At 40.8% G+C, this 22,284-nt stretch overlaps 1 protein-coding gene across 3 annotated transcripts in view; it reads right to left on the bottom strand.

Moving 5' to 3' along the window:
* Positions 1 to 635: 635 nt before the first annotated feature.
* The window catches only part of SUGCT (succinyl-CoA:glutarate-CoA transferase), a 313,399-nt gene continuing 291,750 nt past the window's right edge, over positions 636 to 22,284 (bottom strand). For all 3 annotated transcript variants that reach the window (XM_064668265.1, XM_064668271.1, XM_064668278.1), the window contains one exon: positions 636 to 973. In XM_064668265.1, the coding sequence (XP_064524335.1) occupies positions 810 to 973 (164 nt within the window). In that variant the 3' untranslated portion in view covers positions 636 to 809. The remainder of the gene's footprint in view (positions 974 to 22,284) is intronic.

Raw genomic sequence — 22,284 nt, 5'->3', positions numbered from 1 at the left:
GTACCCACAGAACCAGACTGAGATGTCTGGCAAGTTCTGGTATTTGACATTCAGCATGTGGTTTTCTGTGGATCAATATTTAATTAAGAGTACCCTGGGCCTTGCTAAATAAAATTACAAAAGGCTATTCAACCACAGTTTGTCTCTCAACTGGTCTTGGAATAGGCTTGTTTCATAACTGAAGAACTGTGCCAGTTTCAGCTTCTTTCTGCTAACATATTAGGATTGTCATGACTATGCGATGTAATATAAAGACATACTAGTAATTTGGAATACCAGGAAATAAAAGTGAATTTTGCAATGGTTACTCTACCCTTGATTTAAAATAGAAATGAACAAAGAGTTCATGACTGATAATTCTGTTCAAAATCAATGAGACCAATTTGTAAATAGAAGATTCTCTACTAAAATAATTGTATAAGGCAGCCTTCTGCGAGTGCAGAGTCTAGTATACAGATTTTAAAGGTTCTGCTTCTTTTCACTAACATCATGTCTTTCTCAGGACAAATGTTTAGGCAATTACAGTAAGTATGATAAGAACTCCATTTTCCATATGAAGTACAGAAAATGAGTAGTCACACAGGACTGTATAATTACATTTACCCCCAACCCCCCACAAGAAAATCTTTCACTCAGACAGCATGAGATTGTTTATTTGATACATCAGTGTTAAAATCATACAAAAACACGTGGAAGAAAATTAGGAATTAAATTATGTCTTCTCTTCGAGTCCCATTAGGGAAACTGAAGGGAGCAAAGAGAGGACAAAGTAATGTGAACTCAGTGTGAAGGAATGTAGCTAATGTTCCTTATCTGACCTCATGCTGAGCCACAGCACCAGTGCAGAGCAGTTCTTCTATGGCATCATCCTCATACCCCAGCATGCTCTTCAGTATCTCCACTGTATGCTGTCCAACAAGTGGAGGTGGTTTCGGATGTGACACATCAAATTCACTGTATCGGACACCTGGTCCTGTAAAAAAAAGCAAATTATTTTCCAGAGTTACTACCCATATTTATGTTGAAATGTCTATGTTAGTTTAAAGGAAAGTATCTCATTTTTGCATCAGTCTAATCGCAGTCCTTATCACAGAAATGTTATATTCTAGAATTACTAAAAAATTCCAGTTCTTAAGAATGTACCAATAAACCAGCTTTAAATAGTTCACTCAAATGCCGAGCTGATGGATATTCACCCAATGTTAAGAAAATCTTCTCATTTTTCCCAGTGACATGTATATCAGAGTGCTCTGAGTCATATTATGTCACAGGTCTGCCACTCTCTGCTACCTGAACGACAAAGACAATGCCCAGCCCACTCAACAGGATGCGGTACAGAAATCCCCAGACTGTCTTCAACAGGAGGCAGGACAGGCATAAAGACACAATGAAATGTGATGTTAACACACTGTCACTGATGTCAGAGCAGTGCATGGACAATGGAAAGCGCCATCTCCAGTTGGCAACAGCTTAAGCACCTCTGCAGTGCTCCATTATCCTGCAGTGACATAGAACTGACAGCACATAGAGCAATGGTATTACTCAGCTTGGTTTACATTTTCTATCAAAAATACAGGTAGAAGCAGCTGTAAGAAAATCAACAATGGTTTATCTAGTCTGGCAAGAAGAATTTCAAAGGTGGAAATCTGAAAGCTGGCAATGATATGAAGACTTCTATGTCTTCAATTGCAGGTAGTCAGATCTCACTTTTTAGTGACACTGTAGTGAACTGAACAGATTTCAGTGTAGTTCCCTGAGGACAAGTAACTACAGCACTACCACCAAACTCAGAGGAGAGAATGAGCTACAAATTTACTCTGTGATCAAAAGTGAGGTATCAACTCAGCATATGCTGATTTGGTACGTTTCTGGAGTATGCTCCTCAAAGAGGTAATGGTTGGACTCAATGATCTTAAAAGTCTTTTCCAACCCAGAGGATTCTCTGACATGGTTTCTGTGTTTAAAAAGGAAAGGAGGTAGAATTGGGGAATGCAGACCAAATCATTTAACTTCCATTCAATGCTGAAACAAACAATCACAATGAAAATACTCAGGAGATGAGTAACAGCCAGAATGTACCTATTAAGAACAAATAGTGTATGCAATCTCTTGTCTTTCCACCAGGAGAAGGGCTGGAGGTGAGATATATCCCATATAACTTTAGATGCCAATAACCTAGATACAGAAGTTTAGTTCCTTAGACTCTCTTTGGAGACACTGAAGATGAAAGGACACACTTAGAGTGTAGTTCTTCTAAGACACTGGTAAGTGACTAAACCTGGTCAGATGAATTGTGATCACTCATGTTTCTCCACAAAGGAAAGGGTAGACAAGTAACTTACATGCAGAGCTTTAACACCCAGACATCAAGTCAGCTTAGGTGACCCTCTGTCATGGTTTAACTCCAGCCAGAAACTGAGGACCACACAGCTGCTTGCTCACTCCCCCACCAACAGGATTGGAGGGAGAATTAGAAAGGATAAAAACCAGAAAAGTCACGGGTTGAGGTAAAGACAATTTAATAGGGAAAGCAAAGGCCTCGCACACGAATAGAATAAAGCAAAATGAGGAATTAATTCACTGCTTCCCATGGGCAGGCAGGTGTTCAGCCATCTCCAGGAGAGCAGGGCCCCATCATGCATTATGGTTACTTGGGAAGACACATGCCATCACTTCAAATGTCCCCCCCCTTTCCTCGTTCTTTCCCCCACTTTATATACTGAGCATAATGTCATATGGTACGGGTCAGTTGGGGTCACCTGTCCTGGTTGTATCTCCTCCCAAATTCCCATGCACCCCCAGCCTCCTTGCCAGCATGGTAATACAAGAAGCAGAGAAAGCCTTGTGTAAAGCAGCGCTATGTAAGCACTCCTTAGGAATAACAAAAGCATCTCTAAATTATCATCACTGTATTCAGCACAAATCCAAAACATAGCCCCATACTAACCACTGTGAAAAAAATTAACTCTACCCCAGATAAAACCAGCACACAGAATCACAGAATATGATTCAATGCTGTGGTGGGTTGACCTTGGCTGCATGCCAGGTGCCCACCCAGCTGCTCTATCACTCCCCTTCCCAGCCAGACAGGGGAGAGAGTAAGGTCAAAAAACAATTTGTGGGTTGGGATAAGGCAGTTTATTTAAAGTGAAAGCAAAGTGGAAGCTTGTACGCGCAAAAGCAAAGCAAAGCAAAAGATAGCAGGGTTTATTCTCTACTTCCCATGAGCAGCAGTGGTTGGCCGCTCCTGAGAAGCAGGGCTTCAGCACGTGTTAACAGTTCCTCAGCAGGCAGCCACTGGAGACAATGAATGCCTGCCTTCCTGTTCCTTGCCTTAGCTTTTATATCTGAGCTGACATCACATGGTATGGAATATCCCTTTGGACAGTTTGGGTCAGCTGGCCTGCTTGTGTCCCCTCCCAGGATCTTGCCCTCAGTTGAGGAAGGAATGTTACAGTGCTGATGCTGTGCTCAGCAGTAGCCAAAACACTGGTGTGTTATCAACACCCTTCTAGCTACCAATGCAAAGCTCAGCACTGTGAGGAATACTATGGGGAAATGAACTCCAGCTCAGGCAGACCCAATTCAAATGCTGAGTTGCAAGGGACTCATAAGGATCATCGAGTCCAAGTCCTGGCCGTGCACAGGACCACCCCCAAGAGTCACACCATGTGCTGGAGAGTATCATTCAAACACTTCTTGAACTCTGTCAGGCTTGATGCTGTGACCACTGCCCCGGGGAGCCTGTTCCAGTGCCCAACCACCCTCTGGGTGAAGAGCCTTTTTCTAATATCCAACCTAAACCTCCCCGGACACAACTTCAGGCCATTCCCTAGGGTTCCTGTCACAGGTCACCACAGAGAAGAGATCAGTGCTTGCCTTCCTCCCCTCACGAGGAAGTTGTAGACTGCAATGAGGTCTTCCCTCAGTTTCCTCTTCTCCAAGTGAAGAGACCAAGTGACCTCAGCCACTCCTCATACAGCTTCCCCTCAAGGCCCTTCACCATCTTTGTTGCCCTCCTTTGGACCCTCTCTAGTAGCTTAATGTCTTTCTTATATTGTGGCACCCAAAACTGCACACAATATTCAGGGTGAGGTCGCCCCAGCTCAGAGCAGAATGGGACACCAGCCTCCCTTGACTGGCTGGTGATGCTTTGCCTGATGCCCCCCAGGACACAGTTGTCCCTCCTGGCTGCCAGGGCACTGTTGACTCATATTCAACTTGCATTGACCAAGACCACCAGGTCCCTTTCTGCAGAGCTACTTTCCAGCATCTCATTCTGTCTGTCTGTACCAGGGTTGCCCCAACCCAGGTGCAGAATCCAACACTTCCCCTTGTTGAACTTCATATGGTTGGTGATTGCCCAGTCCTCTCATTTGTCGAGGTCTCTCTGCAAGGCCTCCCTGCTTTTGAGGGAGTCAACAGCTGCTATCAGTTTTGTGTCATCTGCAAACTTGCTTAGTGTCCCTTCTAGTCCTGCGTCCAATTCCTTTATGAAGATGTGGAAGAGCACAGGGCCTAAGATGGAGCCCTGTGGAACCCCACTAGGGACAGGTCACCAGCCTGATGTCACCCCATTCCCTATCACCCTCTGTGCTCCACCTGTGAGCCAATTGCTCACCCATCACATGGTGTGTTTATCCAGCTGCGGGCTGGACATTTTGTCCAGAAGGATACTGTGAGAGACAGTATCGAAAGTTTTACTGAAATCCAAAAAGATGACATCAACTGGCTTCCCTTGATCAACTAGGTGGGTTACCTTTTCATAAAAGGTAAGCAGGACTTTCCTCTCATGAAGCCATGCTGGCTGTAACCAATGTCTGCATTGCCTTTCAGGTGTTTTTCAATACCACCGAGAATAATCTTCTCCATAACTTTACCAGGCACTGAAGTGAGACTGACAGGCCTGTAGTTTTCAGGGTCCTCCTTCTTGAAAATCGGGACAACATTCACCAGCTTCCAGTCAGCTGGGACCTCTCTGGATTCCCGAGACCACTCAAAAATCATTGAGAGAGTTTTTGCCATGACATGTATTTTAAGTGGGGTGGCTGATAGAATTCAGGTCTTACCTGCTCAGCTTTCTGAGGACTTCAAGCTAAAATTGGCTGTGAAACAGACTTCACAATGACCTGGCTACACTGGAGAAATGTTCTGATAAAACAGGGTGAAATTCAATAATTTTAAGGGGAAGGAACTACATTTAATTTTACAAATACAGGGCAGGGGACACACAGCAAAGTAGGAATAGCTAGAGGTTATTCTAGATCAGGAAGTGAAGATGAGTCAACAACATCAGGCTGTTGTAAAAAAGGCAAGAATCATCCAGGGATGTACAAACAAGAGAGATGAAATAATCTTTTTGCTCTAGTTAGAGCTGGCAGATCACAGCTGGAGCAGTGTCTGGTATGGGGCCCCCACTGCACAGCCATCTGGAACACCTGAGAGCTTCTACAGGACAGCAAGTGAAATTATCACAGGAAACAAGACAGACTGAAAAATGTGGGATCATGGACCTAAAGAGAAAGGCCAGAGAAAAACATCTTCAAACGTTTTCAGAAAGTGTAAAAAATAACCACCACCCCTGACCAAAAAAAAAACCAAAACAAACAAACAAACAAACAAACAAAAAAAAAAACCACCAAACCAAACCAACCAACAAACAAAAACCCAACAAAACAAACAAACAAAAACAAAACAAAAAACCCAAAACAAAAACAAAAACCAAAACCAACCAACCAACCAAAAACCCAAAACCAACAAACAAACAAACAAAAAAAAACCAAAACCCAAAACACCCCCCAATATCCATGAGAGCTTTCTGGAAGGAGGAAATAAATCCTTTTTCATGTCCATGATGAATGAGAAATAATTGATTAAATTGCAACAAACGAAACTCTAGGAAATGAAAATACACCTCTATGATGGTAGGGGTAGCAAAATGATGAAACAAGACATGTGAGGAGGTTGTGGAGTTTTTATCAATCAGGTCTTTAGGAACAAGATTTATTCAAGCATAGCTGATTCTGGGGGCTTGCTGATGGATTAGATCTCACAATCTCTTCAACCCAATAATATATGTCCCCTTCACCCACTATAATATGAAAGCTAAGAAACAGCTCACATCAGGGATAACTTTTTTATTTCTCTGATTCTACCCACTTTGAACACATTGAGTTTGATTTTCAGAGGAAACCTCATGTGAGAAATCAGTACATTTTAAAGGGAAAGGTGACATCACTAGGCAATATTTGTATTAATTCCACTTCTTAGGAGTGACTGAGGGATGAACTGGCATTAGTGCAAGCCACAGGAATGATCTCTATGCCAACTGAAATGCTTGTGAAGATAATTTCAGAGCAAAAACTCCCTTTAGAAATTTATTAGTCCAAAAATTCAACATAGCCACAAAACTATTATGCAATGTCTATTTAAAAAAATAATGAATATAAAGCAATCTTATTTTAGGTGTGGATCTCAAAACCTGGGAGTTTTTGCAGTGATATCAAAAGACGTTGAATAAAATCTCTAAAAGAGAAAACCAAAATTGACATTAGGTGCACAACAGGCATAGAATGCTTCATGCTTCCCAAAGAAAATTAATCTTACAAACTAGAGCATGCTAGAAAATTGCATGGCAATTATAAAACCAGTGTCTTCCTTGAGCTTTTATTGTTTGATGCATAATTCATCACGCTACTTTTCACTTTAATAGAGTTATAAAGTTATCTACATTCATTCAAAGGAGGTACTTGCTAATGATCCATCATTAACGATTCTCTGTTCTTTCCTTGTGTAACTTCTACTTGGCTTCTGTGTCAATTAGGAGGGTGCAAAGCTTGCCAGTCAGGCTTCAGCAATCCCACGCTCCTACTGAACAACGCTCCAGGAAAGCAACCAGCAGAATGCTATGCAAATGTTAATTAAACACAACTGCCTTATGAGGAAACCATCCCTAGAGGCAGAGAGAGGTGAACTGCTTTAATTAAGGTCAAAAGCATTTGCATGTGGGTGAGTTACAGGGAGCCTTCCAGAGGAAAACAGGCCTTTGCTAGGGTAGAAGCAGGGTGACTGATGGGAGGAGTTAAGGCAGCAGTCACCTGTGCATCCTGGCTGTCAGCAGGACACTATACTCAATTCAGGCATGAAATTAAAGGGACACATATGGTCACCTGAAAAAATGAAAGAATGAGGTGTAGCTGTGATTTACCTTTGTCCTGTTAAATTAAAAGGAGCCTGTTTCTCTTTTTGCTATGATTACTGCCAGTAAAACAAAGAGCTCTTTCACCGCCTTTAAATTCTAGGCTAATCTTTTATTATTATTATTATCATAATAATCATCATCATTTTGACTTTGATACATTGCTAAAATACATGCTGTGCACACCACATAACCTACAGGAGTTAATAGTGCAACAATAAATCAAAATTTGTATCAGTTGCAACCACAATGAAAATTGTACCAAGATATCTTGAATACTTGAACTAAAGGTCTTCTTAATAAATTCTGTTTCTTTGGGGCCTATCTACTGTGGTACTGCTAGGCATCAAACCGAGGTATTAGTTTAAAACATACTGAAGTCATCAAAGCAAAAGACAAAAATGAGATAAAACTACTGAAACAGGTCCAGAGGAAGTGTCCTGCAAGAAATGCCTTCAAACACTCACTCTAAACAGGTGAAACATGTGGCAGTCTTTGGAATGTGTCTCTGGGCATTGCTGAGATTTGGGGCTGCAGAAGCAAAGTCAGTTTGACTCTACAAGTAGCAGAAATTAAAGTTGAATTCGAATCATATTAAAGGTGTAAAGCACAGTATATAAAAGTGGATAAAGGTAATATTCATTGCTTTGTCCTGACAAATAGCAGTCCTGCAGCATTGTGCAGGACTCACTGGATAACACTTTTTCTGCAGCACAGGTTAGAGCATATTGAAGCAACCCAGCTCTCAAACTATGTAGATGGAATCAAGCCTGGAGACAGCCAAGCTCGGGGGAAAAGTCATGATTATTTCTTATTGTTCAAGTGGGACAAGGAAAAGAAAGGGAAAATTTGAGCTAATGGATGTGTACACATTCTGCTTGAAATGTATCACCTACATTCGCAAAAAAAGAGCAATGAAAACCCCAACACCACTTGTTAGTTAGTTCTACCTCAGCTTACAGTGTATTTTATATAGATGTAGGAATCACATGAAAACAAACTATATTGCAACTGCATTGCAAGATTTTGGTAGCAGGGACGCTACAGGGGCAGCTTCTGCAAGAAGCTGCCAGAAACTTTCCCTATGTTTGATGAAACCAATGCCAGCTGGCTCCAAGATGGACCTGCTGCTGAACAAGGCTGAGCCAATCAGGGACAGTGGTAGTGCCTCCGGGATAACATATTTAAGAAGGGGAAAAAAACCTCTGCAGAACATCAGCCAGAAGATAGAAGTGATAATATGTGAGAGAATCAGCTCTGCAGATGCCACAGTCAGTGGCATCCAGTGTTCCAGTTGTCAGAGCAGAGATTCCCCTGATGAAGACCATGGTGAGACAGGCTGTGCCCCTGCAGCCCATTGAGGTCCATGGTGGAATTAATATCTACCTGCAGCTTCTAGAGGACCCCATGCCTGCGCAGGTGGACGGATGCCTAAAGGAGGCTGTGACTCCATTGGAAACCCACGCCGGAGCAGACTCCTAGCAGGACTTGTGGACCCATGAAGGGAGGAGCTCACACTGGAGCAGGTTTGCTGGCAGGACCTGTGACTCTGTGGGGGTCCACGCTATAATAGCCTGTTCGAAGACTGCAAACAGTGAAAGGGCCCCACACTGGAGCAGTTCATGAAAGATTGAAGTCCATGAGAAAGACTTAGATTGGAGAAGTTTGTGGAGGACTGTATCCTGTGGGAGGAACCCCATGTTGGAACAAGGAAGAGTGTGAAGAATCCTCCCCCTAAGGAGGAATAAGCAGCAGAAATTTGTGCTGAACTGTCCACAAATCCCATTCTCCATTCCCCAGTGCCACCATGGGGAAAAAGGTAGAGAATTAGGAGTAAAGTTAAGGCTGGGAAGAAGGGAGGAGTTGGGGAGAAGGTATTTTTAAGATGTAGTTTTATTTCTCATTATCCTACTCTGACTTGATTGGTCATAAATTAGATTAAATATTTCCCAAGCTGAGTTTGTTTTGCCCATGACAGTGATTTTTCCTTGTCCTCATCTCAACCCCTTCCCCTGACCAGCTGAGGAAGTGAGTGCTAGGAGTAGCTTTGGTGGGCACCTGGCATCCAGCCAGGGTCAACCTACCACACAAACCAAACACGTGTGCCTCTTCCAATAACATGGTGTTGCTACATAACGGTTTTGCAATTCCAATGAAATATCATTAACAGCTAACAGCAGTGGCCCAAAGCCAATACATTTGCACACAGATCTCATATACACTACAGGTCAAGTGTTTGGAGCATGCAGTCAGCTGGTTACGAAACTGGACTAAAGGAGGATCAGCAGGAAAGAAGCAGTGACTTTTAAGGCAATGAAAAGGAAAATGATACAAATAAATCAATGAAAGGGGCTTCATGGCTGCTATGAAGGATATTTGTGTGTTGGAACTGATGTGTGCAGGGATATGTTACCAGGACTAGACCAGGGAAACTTCATTTTGAGTGTATGGTTTCTTTCCATTGGTCCCAGCCATGATGTCTGTCAATCTGTTATTCACAGCTGAGAAGATGGTGTGCTCAAGCACATAGTACAGCCCAGCCTGGCCACAGTGCCTTTACACCAGGATTCTTCCCCTTGATGAAACACAAAGTACAAAAGTACGCACAGACAAAAAAGCTCATTACAAAGCCCTGCTAGTATAAGTAGTACACAAAGGCTTCAGGGTAATCCTCAGAATTAATGATCCACTCCATCTTAACTGGAAAATTCCCACATTTTTCTATTTCTTACCATAGATCTGAAAGTTTAAGAGCTTGGGGGACTTTTCAGGAATCTATTTAATTGCTATGAAAAATACTTTCTTTTTGCATTACATTAGAGCTGGTGATTTACCTTTTAAGAACAACTCATAATAGATTGGGAAAAAACAATTAAGAAGATAATATTTGAAGTCTTGTTCCTCCTTCCCTCACTGCTGCTTCCATTTCCTCCCCCACTTAGAGCATAGCCATACAAAGTGTTCACTTGGCATCCAGCACAGCTGAGAGGGTGAAAAACTTTGGCAGGATTACTAGGAATCAGTAACTGAGAGTGGAGAGGATTGACAAACTTCTCAAATGGCAATAAAAAAGTAAACTTTGTTCTAGGTGCCATACAAACACAGATATAAATGAACGGTAAACAGCAAACAGTAAAATCAGTAGGGCAGTAAATAGTATCAACATTAAAAATATCTACACACCATCTGATACCTTTTCTCATTTGGACAATACTGACTTCCATGGGAGAGGTATGAGGACCATCCAACTTTAAAAAAGTCAAGAATGTAAAAACTGAGGCATTGTGAGAAGAATGAATTGACAGGCAGAGCATAAACATAGATTATTTGTGATACCTATAGATTGGTGTTTAAAAATTAGGCCACTTTTAAACCAACACCGAGGCATTCAAAGCATCCACTATATAATTCTGAAAAAATTTATCAAAGTACTTTCTTACCTGAAGCTGCATATAAAGAAGCGCATAGTAACACCATACTAACTGTATCTAATTAATATTGCATGACTGCTGGAGTAAAGGAAATAATTTCAGTCACTCTGGTTGCATATTTTTGAGTAATCCCACATAATTGCAGTATTCAAGTAACACAATTTTGTGAGGGGACTCTTGGCACCAAAAAGCTTTAAAAAAGTTGCAGTATGGTGGTGTCTACAGCTTCCCACATGTATTGCCTCACAATGTTGAAAATTTGGCCTAACTTTTTGTACAGTCTCTCATGGTCCCACTCCTAACCGAAACGCCCATAGACCTGAAGAGAAGATTCAAAGAAATACAGGAAGATGACTAGTAAGACTACCCAGAGGTATCAATTTTAAAGAACTGTGAATTCTCTAGGTAATTATCTATAGCTCCATTTCCTAAGGAAACAAGTTTATGTGTCTGTGCTATCTTTCTTTCACCTGTTTGTCTGCCTTGTCCCTGCCATACACAGTAACTTCTGAACCTGTCAATCTTGACAAAAGTGTAGAAATCCCAAGGAAAATTAAGTTCTTACCAGTGCTGTGAAAAATGGCAACCGGTGAAGGACAGCTGGCCAAATTCCTGCCCAGATGAGATTAAAAAAAATCAAACACAAAGAATGCAGCTGCTATATATTCTGTTTGGCTGCAAATGGCTTACCAGTAAGTACAGACACAGTTCTGTAAGATGTATCTAGCACATATTGTACTCCACTGGGGAGACAAGGCATAAAGGACATGAGGATAGTTCGGGTCATCATACGGATTACATATAGAGCTTATCAAGGATGTAAGTCTGAAGGAAAACAATATTTAGTTCCAGTGTTCATGGAACAACTTCTTCTACACATCTTTTCTACAATACTGTGGAACGTATTCAGGCTGTGCAAGCCCAAGACAAGGAAATTAAAGACTTCTAATTTAACATAAATTGCTCTTGCAGGAAGGAGCTGAAGAACTACATGGCAAAAAAGAGTAACTGAGAGAATACCTGCAAAAATTCAAAAGGGAAATCCTGCAGAAGCAAGTCTAAACTACTGAAAATACAAGCTAAAAACATACTTGTCTAAAGTCATACTGGAATCAATACAAAACTCAATACATAATCGCACCACAGGCTGCGGGTTAACCACAGGTTGTGTACCTAATGCAGAAATTATAGAGTGAGGTTGAAAGGCCTGTGCTACGCAGGAGGTAACACTATACCGGTTATTTCTGAGCATAAAATATATGAATTTCTGAAACGCCCATAAGCAGAACTGTTTCCACACAAGAGGGCTGGGGTTAAGATGGCCTACCTAAACCTCCTCTGATACTTAAAAGGACAAGCCATGTATTGTTTCATGTAGACATCTTTACTGTAAACCCAAAGGCCTTAACTCTTGTACCTCATGGAGAGTAATTAGTGATAAGTGTGCTCCTATTTCCTTCCTTGTAACAGGAAAATTAAAATACTATCTGAAACAAGCCTCTTGTAGGGACAGAGAATTGCCTAGTTGCAACATACTCACATGATCCTGGAAGGTGAATCATGCCCCTAGCTGAACAGGAAGAGAAGCGGCTCCTCGGGGCCCTCCTACCAAGCCTGGTGAAAACTATTTCCAAGTCCCATGCCTTGTGGTTAGTTTGAGCCTGCATGTTGGAATAAGACATGCCAGCCAACCCAGAAAGTGTCTGTATCTCCTCAGTACACCAATTTGTCCTTTCCTGTGTCCTAACTCCAGCTATAAGTTAGATTTTTTGGATCTTCAGAGACCCAAAAACTAAAGCTCTTGGTCAGCTCTGCATCATAAGAGTGGGAGCAGATGAGCTCTTCCTTGCAGATGAGCTCTTCCTTACTCTTTAGGCAACCAGCTGAAGCCCAGATACATGAAACTGATAATTCAGGGATGCAAGCCAATGCACACTGAAGAACATGCACAGCCTGACCCTGAGGCTGGGTATAATTTTCCTTGATTGCTCAAGTAGCACTTTTTCAAGGTAGCAGGCTTTAAGCTTTTTCCAAACAACTGATGAAAATAACTAAAAATTAAAAACATTTGGGCCTTCCATTAACACAAATTTGAAATAACATTCAAAAAGTTCTCCTATGCAACCTTTGAAAATGTGTTTATTGCTTCCCAACATTCTGATAAGGTTCACAAGCCTGATGTTCCAGCTCCTAGAGAATATTTTTTTGTGGCCTGACCTTGAAGCCTTTGTCTAGTTATTTCTATACCCTTTTGTAAGCCTGGACATCAGAACACAGCACAGATTATTAAGCAGAAGATAAAGCATTTTTCTATGTCCCCTGTTTATACCTCCGAAGAACAGACCAAGTTCTTTACAGTACACCTTATAGTGGGAATTTATGTTAAGATGATTATTTGTGATAATCATGCTTCTCTAAGTCTCTTCAAAACCAGAGGTGATCGCTCATCAGGTCTACTTGGTATTCCTGTCTGAAGGTACTAGAACCCACTAAAACCCACCATAACATCTCCTTTGGCAGCAATAGTTAATGGACAGAACAGCAGGTGAACTCAATGGCAAATGGTTTGTGACGGAAGCAGTCTACCAAATTGCTTTGCTTAAGTTCCTTAACCTCACCAGAACCCGTCTGTATCTTAGTACAGATTATTTATTCATTAATATAGGATAAGTAATGTCCTATGACATCTATCTTAGCCTGTTAAGAGAAAGAAACAGAAATGAAGCTGTCTTCAGTCCACCTGTAGCAGAACTACTTTAAATCACTTCTTAAGACTTTTACATTGATTAATTTTTCCTCAGCGATCCCTTGTTTTAGCCAAAGGATTAAGTCTCAGAAGGGGTATATTATTATAAAAAGGCCAGGCATTTAGTTAGACATCAAATCATTTGTCTGTCATGTGCTGTATGGCTATTGCCATGCACATTTTCTATACATCTTCAGACTGTTCCTCTGTGGCCACAATACACAGGCATATAAACCTTCCCATTTGGAAAATTCAACAGTCGGTCGATACTTTCTTGCCTGGTTGGTGACCCACACTGAGTAAATATCTGCAGACTGAGTATTAAAATAATGGAAAAAGCCATCAGCTACAAGCACAGCCAAGTCAATTCTGTTGAATTTCTTCAGCACAGCCAACAGCCAGGTAACTCTATGTTTGAGCACCATGGAGATATTAGAACTCGATTTTCAAGCAAGGCATCTGTGATTAAGTAGGGCTGAGCACTATGCACAGCATCATCATTCTTCCAAAATCTCTCCCGCTCTGCCCTCCATTTACTTCTGCTGCCCCCTGGGCAGCAGAATGAGGCCAGTTTCAGTGTGCAGGGACCTTCCCTGGCAAAGGAAGATGGGAAGGGATTTGATACTTCGTTTTGGATTACTTCAAGAACTGTAAATTACATTTTTAGCTCTTTTTGGGTAAGGTGCCCAGACTTCTTGAGGCATAGGCTACTAAAATGCTGGCTGAGTTTCAAAAAGCAGTTTGCAATCTGGGATGACTCTAAGCGTCATACTCAAGACATCTTTAAAGGGGCCCAGTTTCCAGTAAAAGTTGAGGACATCTGAAAATCTTTCTCTTTCAGGATGCCTCAATTTGACTGGGCAGAGACATTTGGTATTCAAAGTAGACAACAGGAGAGAGTATTCCTTCACTGAGCAAGGGAAAGTAAAATTCTAGACATATAACCACTTTTTAGCCACTTCTTTTTTTTCCTATTTCCTATTTAAAAGAAATCATCAGATTAATCTTAAACTCTTCAAAGGGAAACAGTGTGCTTAAATTGGAGAGTAGAAGTGGGACTGGAGAGAAGGAACACTGCAGGTTAGGCTGGTTTTTTTCCATTGATTTGTAAGTGACAACTTGATCAATTCCGTCTCAGTGGGGAGGACTGGGAGTAGCTTTTTTGTTTTCCATTGTCTGCAGCCAATCCCTGTCATGTGATATTCAACTCATCCTCTTGTAAATATCAAAGCATTATGGGGCAGGAGAAACAGCCATGTCAAAGCAAGCAGAATTCAGTATGGCTTTTGGTTCTGCAGGCATGCCAATGCGGGAGTGTGCATGTCAGTTAAATACAGAATGGTTCTCTATCAAAGTTCTTGTGGTTTCTAACATTTGCCAGCCTTTACTCCATCTGAAGGATTTCAGTTTTGCATTCTACCCTACAATGGGCAAAAGAATCAAGAAGTCATCTCTCCTTCCCCCAAAGACTAGAGTAGGATTAACAACCAGAAATTTAAGTCAGACACACCCATGAAGAGGAATGAGGCACAAGGTTAGGAAGCCATCCAAAGAATGGTTGCCTATTCCCTTACTAAACTAAAGTCTCTTTTTTTTCAAGAAGACAACTGAAAAGCTGGGGAACAAAAATTGAAACCATATTGAAACCAGCCATGCCTAAGCAATACTCCACCTTAAGTGTGCATAGATCAGTTTCATTAAAATATTTCCCCATTCTCTCTTTTTCCACCTCCTAATCCTTTGGCTGTTTCCTTTAGTTGCCCTTTAAACTGCAAAGCAAAATGCTTTTCTGACACAGTCTGCAATTTCGAAGCCCGAATCTTAAGCAGCAGGTGCTTAGTTTTAATGGAATTTTTTCACCCCTGAATGTCTGGGAGAATCAGTAGCACCTCCCTCCTACACAGCCCCTCACCTTTGATCCTTTGCCATTTGTATTTGTGGATTTTCATTTAACATATTTCTTCTGCTTCCCGCAATCTGCTTTTTCACTGCAAACCCTTTGACCGCTCCTTTCCTTTCTTTTACCTCACACGATTGGCAAGTGCTGTCTCCTAAAAATCCTTATAAAATATGAAAGGACTTGCTGCCTCTTGTCTTGCTACCACTGGCCTCATTTTCATCAGCACTGTGTCTACTTCACACTGAACTGGCAATTTAAAAGGACCTTAGACTGGTTGTTAATATTTGCACCACAAGAAGAATTACATTTGAATTGCCAGAGGTCCTAAGGCTTCTCAGCATACACACACACACACACAAAAATGGAACCAAAATAACAGTTGGGTTTAGTTCATACAATTAGTTATTTTGGAGCATGTCTGTGTGTGGGCACTTCTGTTCCATACTAACAGGTTTTGTTTCCATTTAATTTTAGCTTTTTGTTTGGTCTGATTTTAGTCAATTTTCTCTTATAATCTCCTTTTTTGAATCAGATGGTAAGATTGATGGGAAGATAGACAACAGATTAGCAAAGGCATATAGTGCTCTTGGAAAACTCCATAAAAGAGTATGGCATAACAAACACTTGAAGAAAAGCACCAAGATCAGTGTTTACAAAGCCATAGTGTTGTCTACTCTCTTATATAGTTCCAAATCATGGGTCATTTACCGCCACCACCTGCGTCTCCTAGAACGCTTCCATCAACGCTGCCTCCGTACAATCCTAAACATCCACTGGTCAGATTATGTGACCAACACATCTGTTCTAGAACAAGCAGCAGTCACTAGCATTGAGGCCATGTTGCTGAGAATTCAGCTGCGCTGGGCAGGACACGTCTCCAGGATGAAGGACCACCGCCTCCCAAAGATCTTGCTTTATGGTGAACTTGCCTCTGGCTGCCGCAAGAGAGGAGCCCCGAAGAAAAGATATAAGGACTCCCTGAAACAACATCTCAACCTCAGCCACATTGATCTTCATAACTGGTCTACTCTGGCCGCAAACAGGGAGGCCTGGAGACACACCATCTATAACGCTGCCGTTTCCTTTGAGAATGCACGCAGGATCACTCTTGAGGAGAAAAGACAATGCAGAAAGAATCATATCCTGCTGAATACACCATCTAAGGAGTCTTTCTGCTGTGCCTTTTGCAATCGGATATGTCTATCTCATATTGGCCTCATAAGTCACCAACGTGCCTGTAACAAACGTGGATAGTGGCTTCCTAAATCTTCGTTCGCAAAGCCTAGCCATGATGAGTTATTTTGGAGCATGTCTGTGTGTGGGCACTTCTGTTCCATACTAACAGGTTTTGTTTCCATTTAATTTTAGCTTTTTGTTTGGTCTGATTTTAGTCAATTTTCTCTTATAATCTCCTTTTTTGAATTAATGTAAATTATTTTGTACAGGGCTAATTTCAAGCAAAATCCAAGGGAAAAGCATCCACACTCAGATTGTAAGGGCATTTGTAAAGGTGAGGATTAAAAATAGCTGCATCAACTGCTTGTGAAAAACATGGAATTCACATAATAACGTTAGAATTAGAGATGCTGCACTAAGTGAATGCCTGCTCTGCCTTGATGCTAGTAGATTGCTCCTGGACATGGTACAATTTGACAAAGTCTAATCATCAGATTACAGTTATATAGGAATTTATTCCTTATATCCAGGAATGCCTCTCCAAAGTTTGTGCTTTAGTTAGTCTTCCAAGTGTATTTGTATTTGACTATTTAAGAGCAGTTTCTTTTTTTCATTTGCCTTTCTATTGCTTATCAGATACAAAGGCATAGCAGTGTATATGCTGATACTCAAAACAGCTCTTGCTCAAAAAGCAATGGCATGCTGCAGAAATTACCATAGCCTTATTTGCTAATAACCTGACATGAATTTGACTGAAAACATATTTTAAAATATGCACTTGCATTATTCAGCAGTAAATCACAAGGGTTCACACAGCTGTCTCAGAACTAAATTTTAACTGAGCCTTCCATTCTTAAAAAGGTAACCCACTCCAGAAAGCCATATCTGCCACTTCCTTAATCCACCAAGCTCAGAGGCTATGTTCTGCACTGACAGCACGCAAAAATCTTTAATGCTAACACAAATACCTTTCATAGATTTTTTGATTTTCTGGTTGATTTGTAAGCCAGCTGTTTTCTGACTGATTCAATGTGCAGATTTCATTTTAAAACAACAGTATATTCCCTGGTCACCTGCCATATAACTAGATCTTACAGGTGTAGGGCATGTTTGTAATGCTTGTTCATACACTTGCAGGGAAAAAAAATCATAAAATAAAATAATTTGTGTGCCTTTCTTGGATTCTAATGTTTTCTCCCCAAATTTCAGATACAATATCAACAAAAGAATGCCAGGAATTACTTCATGCTTTATATATGTACCTGTTACAGATTATATTCGTTAATTTCAAAGCCAGGTGCTACTTTTGTTTAAAGTAATCCTTGATGGTACCACTTTTTAAATATATATATATGTATGTATTTCATTCCAGTAAGAAGAACTGCTAGGTATTACATACAAACATTTAACTCTACCTTGATTATAGATCTATTACTGCTTCATTCTTTTTCACATAAGAACAAAGCTTGGTTTCTGTCTGCAAACATCATGGCCCTGATCTTGACTGGAATATTTAGGTACTCTACTGAACTATGTCTGTGCAGTATAATGCCATTAAAATTAAATAATAACTAGCTATCAAAAAGTAATAATTATTGAGATTTTAGTGGCTCTAGTACTGCTTAGTCTGGTTTAGTTCCTCTTTGAAGGCAGAGACAATTGTGCTGAATGTAATGAATTCTGCACTTCCTTCAAATAAGTAGCAGACAGACTTAAAGCCGAAAAATTGATTATTAATTTTGCTAAGCTTCTTAGGATCATTTTAACTTTACAAAGACACAAAGATTTGAAACTCTTTAAATCTTAAGTATATCTTTGTATATAATATTTTGCTGTAATATCTCTCATTTCCGTGGATGTACACAAATTATATATTATTCACAAAGGTGAATGACTGACACTGCTGCTATGATACAGACCAGAGTGGCAAGGTGGTAGAAACAGCTAGTCCCCAACATCTTTTCTTCCCATGGGTACATAGAGTGGGCAGATACCACATTGCCAGACACAAATCTGGAGGAAATAGTTCAGAAATTATTCTTCTTACGTCTCATCTTTTTAGAGCTCTCTAGTCCAAAGCCTTCTTGCTAACAAAATACTAAACTTCCCATATTATTAAAATGTACTGAAGAGGCTGGAGGCAACCACATTTTTCAAGAAAAGCTAGATTGTTTGATAAAGCTACTTGTTGTTTGAATCTAATTTTTATGATTGTTGTTGCAGTGCCAACACAAGCAGTACCACCCAATCAGGAGTTCTCCATTGTATTTTGCAATATTGAAGCAAATCCCCATGCCAGAAAGCATTAGTAAACTTAAGAGCAAAGTTAGTTGGGTGAAGGGGGTGAATGGAATAGGATGACCTATGCAGTGGGTTGCAGCAAGAGATGTTTTTTTTTATATGCTCAGGAGTTCACAAGAACAGATTTGAGTTTGGGAAAACACAATTCTTCTAGAGAGTAGGATTAAGGATTCTAGAGCTCCCATCCTTAGCTTTTGCTCCCAGGATCTTCTAACTCCTCATCCTAAAGTGGCCTAACCAGTTGCCTGTTACCACAGAGAGATCTGCCTTTCCAGCTAAGCTATTTCCATACTTCTCTGCTTGGCATTACTCTTTTGCCTCATGTGCCAGCTAACCACATGTGGGCAAACCTTCACCCTTTCACAGAGCCTATAAAAGCTAACATAAAAGCAGAAAAAACACCCATAGTGACTCAGTACACTAGACCACTCTGACAATGGTGAAAAGTACATGCTCTTGAAGGAGTATAAGAATACAGCAGGAACATGCAATATTTCCCCATGATACTTTCTCAACCTCAAACAATTCACCATCTAGCTCCAGTATCCCACCCTCCTCTTATGCATATTCCCCTGTTCTTCCCAAATCCCTCTCCCTAGTCTCCTATTAACCAACGCCTACTCTAACATCCTGAGGGTAATCAACACAAGGAACTTAATAGAACTTAATGAGCTAATCCATCCCATGTAGCTCAATTACTCATCAACTTTCAATGCTCTTTCTTGTTCCCAAAGCCCACAACTCCCCATGGCATTTTACACTGAACCTTATTCTCACTCTCTCCTTCTCCCACTCCTTCTCCAAAACCTTCTACTGACCTTAAATATTGAATACTCTGAATGTTTGATATTCTTCACTATCTAGATTTTTCCAGTTCTTTAATTAAACAGTGTATTCCCCCACCTACTTCTTCCATAAAGCTGACCAGTTGCACATTGTACAGTGAAAGCAATGCTTGAGACAGAAAGATTAGCAAGTGTGTGGTGGTTTGAAAAACCTTTTCTCTGAGGTAGTAATGGTTTGCCCCACTGATAATACTGGACCAATCAATAGTCCATGTGTGCCCTACGGAAATTACATACCCACAGAACAGAAGAGAAGGTGGTGAAGATAGTGTAGAAGGTAGGTAGCCATGATCTGAGCCAGGAGGAAGCAGGGGGCCAGTGAGCCCCTCTGGGGGCCAAGGGCCCCCAGCCCCCAGCTGAGGCTACGGGAGACCCGGTATAGTGTCAAAGCTGGACTGGGTCTCGTAATCAAGAGCTGGAAGAGTTTCCTTACTGTCAGCAGCAGCAGAAGACATTGAAAGTGGCAGTGGAGCAGTCCCGAACAGAGACAACGGTGGCTAAAAGCCAAAAAGATAACCAGTAGCAGCGAGATAATGTGAAGCCGGCTGAAAGACACAGAGATGTTCCTGCAGGAGGGAGACCTGGCAACAAAACAGAGGAAAACTCAACAGGGCTGTTTTGGGGTAAGACTGTATCACTTTCCCAAAACCCAGAGACTTCCTGAAGAGGAGGGGTGGACTTCCAAACCCTTAGGGAGTCCCAAAATGCAGCAGAAGCTAGAGAGAGAGAGAAAGGAGCTGAAAAAACCCGGAGTCGTTCAGAGAGCTGAGCCAGGATGGAATGCGGAGGAGGTGGCTGTGCCCTCTGCTGCTGCTGCTGCTTCTATCATGCTACTGAGCTGAGACAGAGCAAAAGAGCTTTGGTAAGACTGAACTGAAAGCTGCCTTCAATGTCCTAACCCAAGAGGAGTGAAGATCTACAAGGAAATCCACCGAAGGCTCAGGCTCGGAGTTGGAATTTCCACAAAGAACAAAATCCTGACTGCCATACTTAAATCTGCTGCCTCAGGAAAATGAAGGTCACTAACCAGTGCCACAAAAAACTGAAATGAAGGAATTGTGGCCTGAGGAGTGACAGAAAGACTTTCTCTTTTCCTCTTAGACTTTTATTGAAGGAAAAGAGGAATTTAATTCAATGTAAATATATATGTGTGTGTGTAAATAAACCTTTGTAAATATTTTCCCCTTCCCCCAATAACGAATGGTTGTGTTTTGTCTGAAAACTCTCCACATGAGGTGAAAAAGATATCGAGTCCATATCATCACTAAACCCTCTCACAGGGGCAAACTGTGGGAGGGGGGCTTGAACTTAGAAATTAGATTCTTGGGAGTTTTCAAACCACCACACAAGTGCTTCTGACTAAATTAAAAAAATTGTTTTATTCTTCCTCTGGATATGTTAGATCTTTGCAGCTGGGATTTATCCTTCACGATAAGCCAAGTAACCTCACTTTGCAGTATGCACTGCAACCAACATATTTTAAGCAGGTGTGGGAAAATTCAGCAAAGCACTAATGACTCCTAAAAGTGCTAACAGAACCCAAATTCATGCTGAAAGATGTAATGCCAATTTAATACATAGTGAGAATTTTTGTCATTTCTGTCTGGGTCACCCAGTCTTCTTCAGAGGCTGACCACAACCAAAACTAAAACAGAAGTAGATAAAGAAATCAAATAGGGTAGACTTATTTAATTTTACATTATTTAGAACTTTCAGAGGAACTATGTAATTTATGTACATGCAACAACAATCTTAGGGTAGCACAGACTTTTTGTCAGAGAAATCCAAATGCTATTTTCTTGAGTGACTCAAAGGAAAGACACAGCCATGACATCTTTATTCATTCTCCTAGGTCAATTAACAGGAGTGGACTCTTTTATGTAAAAAGTTTAGATACCCAGCCTCATGACCATGGCACTGTAACAGGCTAATCCAGTGAGCAAATGATTCCCTTCCATCTCTATTCCCAACCAGCTTTGACTCATAACATAAAGAGAGAGAAACAAGGCCACAGTTTTCCCGAACAACTGAGTAGGAGTTCAGGATGCTTTTACTTTTAGATCTGAGCTACTTGTGGTAGTCCTAATTGAAAAAAAAAGTGCACTCTCTGAAGCTCAGTCCTTAATGCATTTTCAGCTGGGTAACCAAAATTAAAACCCAAATCATTTATCAACTTTGAAAAATTCATCTTAATTAGTATTTTTGTGCAGTAGCTGTCCTCTTTTGCAAAGTCTTATGAATCCTGTCGAAAATGTTATACAATGTCAGTCCAAATTCTATTAAAATAATTACATTCTTCTTGGTTTATAGACACAGACATGTATGTTCTACATACATGGAAAACACACATCTGCTTTATATGGAACAATTTCCATGACATGTGGAAACTGCTGTTGAAATCTATGGCAAACGACAGCACGCAAATAATCCTTACATCTGTATGCAAGTAAACCCACAAGTTTCCCAGAAGCTGCTCACATTAGATGTTTTTAGATTAAGAAAGACAGAAAGGGAAATATTGCTATTTTTCATTGGTTTTAATTAAAGCAGTGGATGATTTCCTTAATCCCATTCATACTAAGCTATATTTTACAACTTGAACCGTTTTAATGGGATTCAGATCTGACTTTTTAAATTAAGGCTTAACTCTATCTACCACATTTAAAGACTATAAATAATGCTGCTTT

Source organism: Pseudopipra pipra, chromosome 1 (assembly GCF_036250125.1).
Source record: "Pseudopipra pipra isolate bDixPip1 chromosome 1, bDixPip1.hap1, whole genome shotgun sequence".
Lineage (NCBI taxonomy): Eukaryota > Metazoa > Chordata > Aves > Passeriformes > Pipridae > Pseudopipra > Pseudopipra pipra.
Note: the sequence above shows the minus strand (reverse complement) of the source record. Positions and strands in the feature narration are given on the sequence as shown.